Source organism: Leopardus geoffroyi, chromosome D1 (assembly GCF_018350155.1).
Source record: "Leopardus geoffroyi isolate Oge1 chromosome D1, O.geoffroyi_Oge1_pat1.0, whole genome shotgun sequence".
Lineage (NCBI taxonomy): Eukaryota > Metazoa > Chordata > Mammalia > Carnivora > Felidae > Leopardus > Leopardus geoffroyi.
The window spans coordinates 9,416,039-9,425,754 of record NC_059329.1 but is presented as its reverse complement, the minus strand read 5'-3'; the positions used below and the strand labels follow the sequence as shown (position 1 = coordinate 9,425,754).

At 45.0% G+C, this 9,716-nt stretch overlaps 1 protein-coding gene across 2 annotated transcripts in view; it reads left to right on the top strand.

Moving 5' to 3' along the window:
- Nucleotides 1-2,783: 2,783 nt before the first annotated feature.
- Nucleotides 2,784-9,716, top strand: part of POU2AF1 (POU class 2 homeobox associating factor 1) — a 29,053-nt gene continuing 22,120 nt past the window's right edge. Inside the window, exon 1 of one of the 2 annotated variants that reach the window (XM_045482743.1) lies at nucleotides 2,784-2,880. In XM_045482743.1, the coding sequence (XP_045338699.1) occupies nucleotides 2,811-2,880 (70 nt within the window). In that variant the 5' untranslated portion in view covers nucleotides 2,784-2,810. Of the gene's footprint in view, nucleotides 2,881-8,884; nucleotides 9,365-9,716 lie in introns of those variants that run through there. The other variant, XM_045482745.1, reaches the window with a different exon arrangement.

Here is a 9,716-nt window from a genome sequence, read left to right as displayed (position 1 = left end):
CTTATTATATGCCGGGCATCATATACTTTAGTGGCTAAGTGCTTGCCCAGGCCAGGGTCAATGACGTGTAGGTACTGACTGTCAGTATCTGACTTTGCCTCTGGGTTCACTGAGCACATGCTTAGTTTACTCGGTTCACTAGTCTCTCCCCGGTGGTACTGGGCCACACGTACCCCACACACTTACTGCCTGATTGAATTAACAGCTCTGTCTTTGGAGGCGGATCTTTTTTCCCCTTGGACGTTTAGGATGTCTACAATTCTGAGTCACCCCTCTCTCTCTTTCTCATCCTTTTCCTCTTTTTCTTCTTTCTCCACTTGCATTTCTATTTCTGTCTCCTTTTCGACTTCTCCATCTCTTCATTCATTCATTTGAGTTGCTCTCCCGCCAAACTACAGCAGCCCGCCTGGCAGTTCCCCGTGTGACCAACAGCTGCCCGGGAGCACGGCATGCATGCAAATAGACTTGTCGGGGCTTGTCTGGAGCCTTTTCCTTTTTGTAGTAAACCAGACCTTCGATTCACAAGGAAATAGGCCTTAGCTTTACCGTAGTTCCGATTTCCACAGTGTTTGGGCACAAATCTTGAACTGTACACCTGGTAAAAATCCTGAGTCACCAGAGGGCTTGGTGTTGCAGGAAGAGGATCTTGGAGGAGATCCTTTGTTGCATTTTGGAAGGAAGGATGACTGGCAAGCATTACTGGACAAACTCCCCTCCCCTTCCTCTTCTGAATCTTCAGCTTAGGGGAACAGAGGCCAAGAGCATCCCTGCTGTCCATTGTTTGGGGGGGGCTCTGGTCACTTGGGGGACCTTTCAACACTGAACTGAAAAGCAGTGAGACTGAGTGGTCTGAGTCATGGGCATGCCAAGTGGGTGCCAGGTCACAGAGTCACCTGACCACTGCTCCTTGGTGGGGCCAAGCTCCCCGCCGTGCGTGGGAAATGATGCTTATTTGCTTCCCTAGACAAAGGATCTCCCATGCTACACTTCAGGTGGAGACTTTTGTTTTTCTTCTTAATCAGGGCTTTCTAGGGGCATTCCAATGAATAAGAGTTTGAAAGAGGATAAAAAGGAAAAGAGATCTTGAGAAAGAAGACAGAACTAGTTTTTTGGTTTTAATTTTAATGATGAATGTGATTCATATTAACCGATTAAGAGAAACAGTGTGACTATCTCAGTAGGGGCAGGAAAACAATAGGACAGAACACAATACCCTATGATCATGTACACTCTCCCTCTACCAGAATAGAAGGGAACTTCCATAAGTTGGTAAATGGAATCTTTAATAAAGCCTACAGCTAAGAGCATACTTAATGGTAGAGATCTAGAAGTTGATAAGGCTGCTCTCTGTCACCACACTCAAGTGGGAGATGCTTGCTTGAAATTTGGCCCAGGAGGGTGAGGGGAGAAGGTGACCCATAAGAGATACTCTTGGAGTGCCTTGAGCTGCAGATGGCCAAGGAGGTCACCAGTCAGAGGCAACAACCATCCCAGGCGGGACCCCTTGCACATTTGCGAAGTCCAGCCAATTACAATCCTCCCTGGAATCAGGTCAGTCATATGGGGCTCTGCCTGGACAGGGGAGTGAGGGCAAAGGATGGTCCTGAGACTCAGGAAGGACTCGTTTTTGATTGCCTAAGTTAGTGTTTCTTAAACCCCAAAGTAATGTCATCTGATTATTTTTTTTTTAAGATAAAAAACAGCCCATAGAGTCATAGGCAGCTCCCAGACCTACTGAACCAGGTTTTCTAAGGGTGGCACTCAAGAACATTTCTTTATAACAATTATCCTGCATAATTAGGATGTGAACCATTCTTTAGGAATTCTTGTAGGACTTTTCATTAAAAAAAAAAAAATCAGGTGTTTCATATCAGTGATAAGTACTTGAGCACAGGGCCTGGGTCTTCCTCATGCGAAATCCCTAATGTCTAGCATAATTTCCAGCACAGAGTTAGTGCTCAAAAAGCATTTGTGGAGGGGAACTTAGGTGGCTCAGCCAGTTAATTGCCTGACTCGGTTTGGGCTCAGGCTGTGATCTCATGGTTTGTGAGATGGAATCTCACTGACAGCACGGAGCCTGCTTGGGATTTTCTCTCTCCTCTCTCTCTCAAACTAAATAAATAAATCTTAAAAAAAAAAAAAGCATTTGTAGAAGTAAGAGGGAAGCTGTTTCTCAAAGGTGGCCATCAACTGTGTAGACTGTGGGGGAGGTAATGTTAGTGACATGGAAGTTAAACTATCAAATTAAACTTATTATTCAGTGTGAGATGCCGAGGAATGGTAGAGCACACACACAAAAAAAGTCCCTTTGCCTTGAAAGGACCACATGTGGGTAGAATAGCCTGGAGACTTTTTCTTGTGCAAAGGCTGGTTTTTTAAAGCTCCAGGGTAACAGGTGAATCAAAGGTAATAACCACTAAGTTTTCTTGACTATCTTCCAGGATTATTTATGGCAGTCTTGAGCCGTAGATAATAATTAAAGTCACCTTTAAATTCTAGGAACCATCTGTTTAGCATCAAGGGGCGTTCAGGATAGCCATAAAAAGAGGGGGGCATCCTCCAGCTTGTTCCAAAGGCCAGGCTGCTACGTACAATAGCTTCTGAATACTGGCACCCATCCAGGCCACTCTGCCCTGGGTCTATGCAATCAGAATGAGTGTGCTTTCCTTTTTTAATTGTACCTAGTCATAACATCTAATTATTTAAGGCATAATAAAGCTGGAAATCCCAGCCATTAATGCTACTCCCAAATAAGAGCCTGCCATATGCAGCTGTCAGCCAGATGCACAGATGATGGCTGGGAACGGGGGATGACAAGACGTGGTCAGAATCCCACTGCTTCTTTGGCAAAGGTAGTGGACCTGCTCTTCTCTTGGAAAGGTACAAACTGTTCAAGCTTGAAGGGGCCCTGGTGTGCATGAGTTTTGAGAACAAAAACATGAGAGGGAATTCAGTTATGGAGTCTCTTGATCAGAATGAAACAATGAAAATTAGTAGATGTAGAGTCCTCTACCCTAGGCTATTGCATTCAATCATTGCAATAACAACAGTTATCCTTAATATTATTGTTATTATTATCTTGGTCTGGAAGAGGAGGACAGTAGAGCTAGGAGAGTTGAAACAACTTACCCAAGGCCACCCTGCTAAAAGTACAGCTAGATTCCACACCAAACTCTCTGACTCTACATTAAATAATCTCTTCACTATGCTCTGCTGTCTTGCCGGGAGGCAAATTCGATGGAAGAATGAAATGGTATTTATTTGCAGGAGAAATGAGAAATGAGCTTGGCTGACTCGGTGTGTAAAGGAAATATGGGAGATTGCCTGTAGGTAGCAATGAAGTTTGATACTATGCCCACGGATTTCCCATATCACTTGGGGGCTCATTAGTGTTTTAGCTGGACTTAGGCAATGTATCTTTCATGTATTTAAAAATTTGAGGGGCACCTGGGTGGCGCAGTCGGTTAAGCGTCCGACTTCAGCCAGGTCACGATCTCGCGGTCCGTGAGTTCGAGCCCCGCGTCGGGCTCTGGGCTGATGGCTCAGAGCCTGGAGCCTGTTTCCGATTCTGTGTCTCCCTCTCTGTCTGCCCCTCCCCCGTTCATGCTCTGTCTCTCTCTGTCCCCAGAATAAATAAACGTTGAAAAAAAAAAAATTTGATATCATAGTATTTCTCTGAAATAAATAGTGGTTCTTAACCTTGGAATTCTTATGAACTCTACAGACTGCCTCCCAAGGAAAATGTATATAAGCACACACACACACAGGACCCCTCTTTAAAATCACTGGGTCCTCCCTTTGTCTCTCACCCCACCCCTAAGGTCAAGAAATCTTTCTCTAGGGGTGCCTGGGTGACTCAGTCAGTTAAGCACCCAACTTTGGCTCAGGTCATGATCTCTCATATCATGATCTCACGGTTCATGAGTTTGAGTCCCTCATTGGGCTCTGTGCCTGGAGCTCAGAGCCTGGAGTCTGCTTCGGATTCTGGGTCTCCCTGTCTCTCTACCCTTCCTCCACTTGCACTCTGTCTCTCTTTCTCTCTCTCTCTCGTTCAAAAATAAACAGTAAAAAAAGAGAGAGAGAGAAAGAAATCTTTCTCTAGATATGACTTTACAAATTGCTCTGATTTTCTGGGCCACAGACAATCTTTCTAGTTTAGGGGTTGCTCTAGTCTGTCCGTATCTGCATTGATGATTCATTCATTGGAAGGTCATATGGATTTTCTGTCTATCCAACACCAAATATCTGGCTATACGATGCTGACAATTTCTGTTTTGTTCATTGTTTGCTTGCATCTAGTTTTGCTGTTAAGAAAAACTAGTATTAATATGATTCTTGTTCCTCAGCTGTTAATGTACTCTTTTTCTCCACAGGTTTTTAGAATTTCCTCTTTGTATGAGTTGTTTTTTTTTTTTTTTAATTTTTTTTTCAACGTTTATTTATTTTTGGGACAGAGAGAGACAGAGCATGAACGGGGGAGGGGCAGAGAGAGAGGGAGACACAGAATCAGAAACAGGCTCCAGGCTCTGAGCCATCAGCCCAGAGCCCGACGCGGGGCTCGAACTCACGGACCGCGAGATCGTGACCTGGCTGAAGTCAGACGCTTAACCGACTGCGCCACCCAGGCGCCCCAGTATGAGTTGTTTTTAAACTTCACAATAATGTGTCCAGGTGTTAGTTTTTCTTTACCCCTACAGTTTGACTGTCTATCACTCTTTCAATATTAGATCTTTCATATATATAGTAATATCTATTAATATCTATTAATTATTATTTATATAATATATACTATATTGTATACATTGATTAATTATTAATATATATAAATCATATATATTAATATATATTAATTTTAGGGATTTGTCTTCATCATATCCAAGACAAGGATGAGACATGAATTACCACCATCACCATTGCTGTTATCATGGTACTCTCTAACACTATAAAAAAGGGAATAAGAAATGTAAAGATTGGAAGGGGAAAGAGAAAACTGCTACAGTTAACAGGAGAGATGATCATCTACCTGGAAAGACCATCGTAATCAACAGACAAACTGTTAAAACCAATAAGAGAGTTTAGCAAGATGTAAGAAAAACTCACAGTATTGTTAGAATTTTTCAATAACGTCAACAGCCAACTCAAACATACAATAAAAAGTCAGATGCTGTTCACAATGTCAACAGGAACTATGAAGCAAATAAGAATTACCTTATGGGGTGCCTGGGTGGCTCAGTCGGTTAAGCATCTGACTTCGGCTCAGGTCATGATCTCACAGTCCGTGAGTTCAAGCCCCGCGTCGGGCTCTGTGCTGACAGTTCAGAGCCTGGAGCCTGTTTCACATTCTGTGTCTCCCTCTCTCTCTGCCCCTTCCCTGCTCATGCTCTGTCTCTCTCTGTCTCAAAAATAAATAAACATTAAAAAAATGTAATAAAAAAAGAATTACCTTAGCTCAGAGTACATCAGACTTCTATGGAGACAATTTTTAATTTCTAGCAATAAAGAACATGGAATATGACCTCAGTAGATGGGGAGCTATCCCATGCTTAGTGGGGCCAAATTAATCTTATAATGGTATCAGTCCTTCTTAAAGGTATCTACAAAATTCAAGGAGAAGGCAATAAAAATTCCAGTTGCATTTTTTTTTGGAGGAGCTTGAAAAGCTTGTTCTAAAGTTTTAAGATGTACTATAATAAATAATAGAGAAAACTTTCAAGTATTAGTACAAGAACAGACAAGGAGACCAATGAAATACAATAGAATTCAAAGACAGGCCCATGTATATAAATTAGGTGTTTCTACTCAAAAAACCATGAGTGAAGTTAACAGATGCCAGGTTAAGAGAAGAAATCTATATTGAGCAAAACTGATCATATCTAGAATTTTATGTATAGAGTATACAAAGTACCCTAATCAATAGGAAAATGACAGCAACCCTATTAGAGACATTAGCAAAAGAAAAAGTCATTTTAGAGAAGAGGAAATCCAGAAGGTTAACAGGCATGGGAAGAGATGCTCGAATGCGTTAGTGCGAGTAACGTAAAACAAAAGCGTAATGAACCATCACTGCATCTGTTAGGTTGGCAAAACTTGGAAAGCTGAATGGTACCACGTTTGGCGGTGAAATGGAAATACGTGAAGCCTTGTGAACTGGTGGTGGGAGTCCTGGAGAACAATCTGGCTGTATCTGTTCCACTTGAATATATGCATATTCTCTGAGGTAGTAATTCTACCTCTGGGCATATAACCCATAAAAGGATATATATCTGTAAAAGGATGCATCAAAATATTCATTGATGCTTTGATTGTGGAGGGAGAATTCAGAGGCAATCTGGTTAAGTAAAACACAGTGTTTGCATTCCATGGGCTCCTTTCAAGACACTGCAAGAGACGGAGGGAATGTCTACATAGCAATGTGGTTGGATACAACATAGTGTTGAGTTACAAACTAAGAGACAGGGTAAGCGCTATAAGACAATACCACTTACATAAATTAAAAATGCATGCATGCCCAGGGCTCCTGGGCGGCTCAGTCGGCTGAGCGTACGACTTCAGCTCGGGTCACCATCTCACAGCTGGTGAGTTCAAGCCCCGCGTTGGGCTCTGTGCTGACAGCTCACAGCCTGAAGCCTGCTTCGGATTCTGTGTCTCCCTCGCTCTCTGCCCCTCCCCCACTCGTGCCATGTCTCTGTCTCTCAAAAATAAATAAACATTAAAAAAAAATTTTAAAAATGCATGCATGCCGAACAGTATACATTTTGTAAGAACAGGTACAAATATCCGCAAATAAAAGGCTTGACATCAACCAGATGAAAATAGCTGCTTTGACTGGTATGTGATGGACGTGAGTGGGGACAAGAAAAAGAACAGACATGGCAGGTGTGGATGGGGATGAATGAATGAAAGAATGAGTGAGTGAATGAATAAATAAGAGAGGGACTTTCATGGACCCATGATGATAAAGTGCCATGGCTGAAAAAGATGATGAAGGCCCAAATGGAAAGGGGAAAACAAGGCCTAGTCTAGATGATGCCACATAGTAAGAATTTAGTAAATACTTGTTCACTTGAAGGAAGGAATGAACTCTGTGGTAAATCCTGTTTTGCAAAGCTAGAATTCTTTTGCAGTACGGATCAGAGTTCTTTACTGAATTATTTTGGGAGTTTTGATTTCAATATAGGAAAGTTTTTTAAAAAATGTGAGCATGCCCAAATTTGAGACATCTAGAGGCATTAAGGGAATGTTTTCTTTTCCTCGACTTCGTAAACATGGACACCTCCTTCTGTTCTTTTGAATGACGCCATGAAGTTTCACTTTGGATTCTTAGCCGCAGAGAATGTCTTCCCAGCAAATATTTGACATTTTGATCAAGTCTTGGTTCCCTTATATGTGGTCATTGATATCCAGAGTCTTCTGGAAGCACTGAGCTGGAATCTACTTCCTGAGCTTCAAGGCTGTCAGAGACTACTGGGCTTATAGCTGGGCATGACAGTGGGCTAATCTACTGACATCCTTTTTTATCTGCTATTGTATAAGATCTGACTTGTCAGAGCACCTCTAGATTTGTGTTCTCCCTTCTTTCCAGAGGATAGAGGAATTATCTCAGAGCTTCCATCAACCTGTTCTAGGTTTTAAACATGGCTGACATTTGGGCTTTCACTGATTTCAACTTCACGAATATCTGTCAGTGTGATTATTTAAAGCTCTGGCTCCAGTAAGATGAACTTGAGTCTGATGGTCAGCCTATTGCCCAATCCTCCTGTGACTCTGGGCAAATTAAATTTCCTGAGCATCTGTTTCTCTGAACAATATAGATAGAAGTTTCCCCAGAGTTGTGGAAACTCCACTAGATAATGTCGTTAGGGCTACCATAGAGCTCGGAGCCTCGTAAGTAGTTGTTATTATGATTGCTTCATGAAACTCATCATGCTAGGCCTGGGAGGAGAGACCAAGATACGTAAGAAAAAGTTCTTAACTTCGTGGAACTTGGAGAAACAGGACAAAACTCAGAACGCTGTGAGACAGGACAAGTGAGGTCACATATCTTTCCTAAGAACCCTGGGGGACATTCAGAGAACTGCTTCGTAATTTTATAAACAAGGAAAACTTAGACTCAGTGTTACGTGACTTGGTGGAGAGGACGCAGGGAGTGGCACAGCCTCCCCGGGAACCCACCTCTCCCATGACTGAGCTGGGCTGGATGGATGTGCCTCTGTTTCCAGTGGACAAAGTTGTGTCAGAGGGCTCTGAGGTAGCATAGGGGGCAAGGCCCCAGACCTGCCCTGGGGGACCTTCGTCAGAGGGTCTTAATCCCCAAACCTGGGTCATGGGGGCCTGAGCATGTGAATTCAGATACAGAGAGGCGGGAGGCTTCCAAACTGGGAGGGAGTCCGTGGCCTGCTACTTGTATGCTCTCAGGTGGTGAGCCTCGTGACTTTTCCTTTGAGAAGCTTCATGCTAACAGGTGGGTGGGTACTAGGAAAGAGGCCCCGCTCATATTGTACCTGCACGTTCCCTTTCAGTTACCGGCTCTGGTTAAACAGCATGGGTGTCCTCTCCTCTCTTCCCTGAGCGAGTTGGCCTTTTTCTCCAGGGGCGTACGGACCACGGGAACCAGCGTCTCCCATATTTAAGCATGATTAGGCCTCGCCATTTTGGTCATGGCCGGGGGGCAAGGGAGGGGCTGTTGTGTTTCAAAATGGAATAAACAGAAAAGCAGTATTAAAAGAATGAGGAGGTTGTTTAGTGAGGCTTGAAGAGACTACAGGTGTTTCCTCCTGTGTTGAGAACCAGTGGCCCCTGGGAATTGCATTTCCCGTTGAGCAGGGCCCATGGCGGACTGAGTCCTGCTAACATGCCTGTGGCGTAGAAGCCTGAATGGGCGCCCCAGAAAACCCAGAGTTTTCCAGGGGTCTTTTGGGCTCCTCGTGGGTGTGGAGAGGTCCAGGACTGACACACACGCTCGCTCAGCTCGCACGCACAGACATTTTCACGCTCACCGTGCACCGCACCACACTCTGATGACCCCGGTCATCAGGACGCGGCCTTCTGTGCTGTGTTGTTGTTCAGATCCAGCTGGCTGGCTCTGCGGGTCTGTGGCCGGTGGGCCTCCGAGGGAGCGCACAGTGGGGTGACGGGCAGCCCTGCTACAGAAAAAGCGCCCGGGTACCTGAGGTGGGAGGATGTGACGACGCCGTGCCCCCGCGCAGCGGGGACTCGGGCCTTTAAAAAGCCGAGGAAACAGCCTCTGAGCAGGCGGTGGCTACACTGGAGGAGAGCACACCCAGGTCTCACGTGAAAGCAGCCAAACTGTCTGCTTCAAAGAGAAAAGGCAACATCCTGTCACAGGCCATGCTCTGGCAGAAACGTAAGTGGTTTGACCGTGGCTGTCAGAGCCGTGCAAGCACGGGCAGGGGCCGGGGCTTCACCGGCGAGCCCACCCGGGGACGGGGGAGGGGGTGGTGGCGATGGAGGCACCGGGGGTCCCCGTCCCCAGCCAGGACGGCGCAGGGGCCAGGTGGGCGACGGAGCCCGGTGGAGAGAGCGACCTGGCAGAGGTGATGCTGATTTTCCAGGCTGGAGGGGAACGAACTAGTGTTCCAAGGTGGGACAGCTCATCGTGTCTCCGCTGCGAGGCATGAATCACTGTGGTGAGGAAAGGGCAGTTCATGATTCACACAACAGAAAAGCCAACTGTGACATTGGTTTGGGGCCGAGAG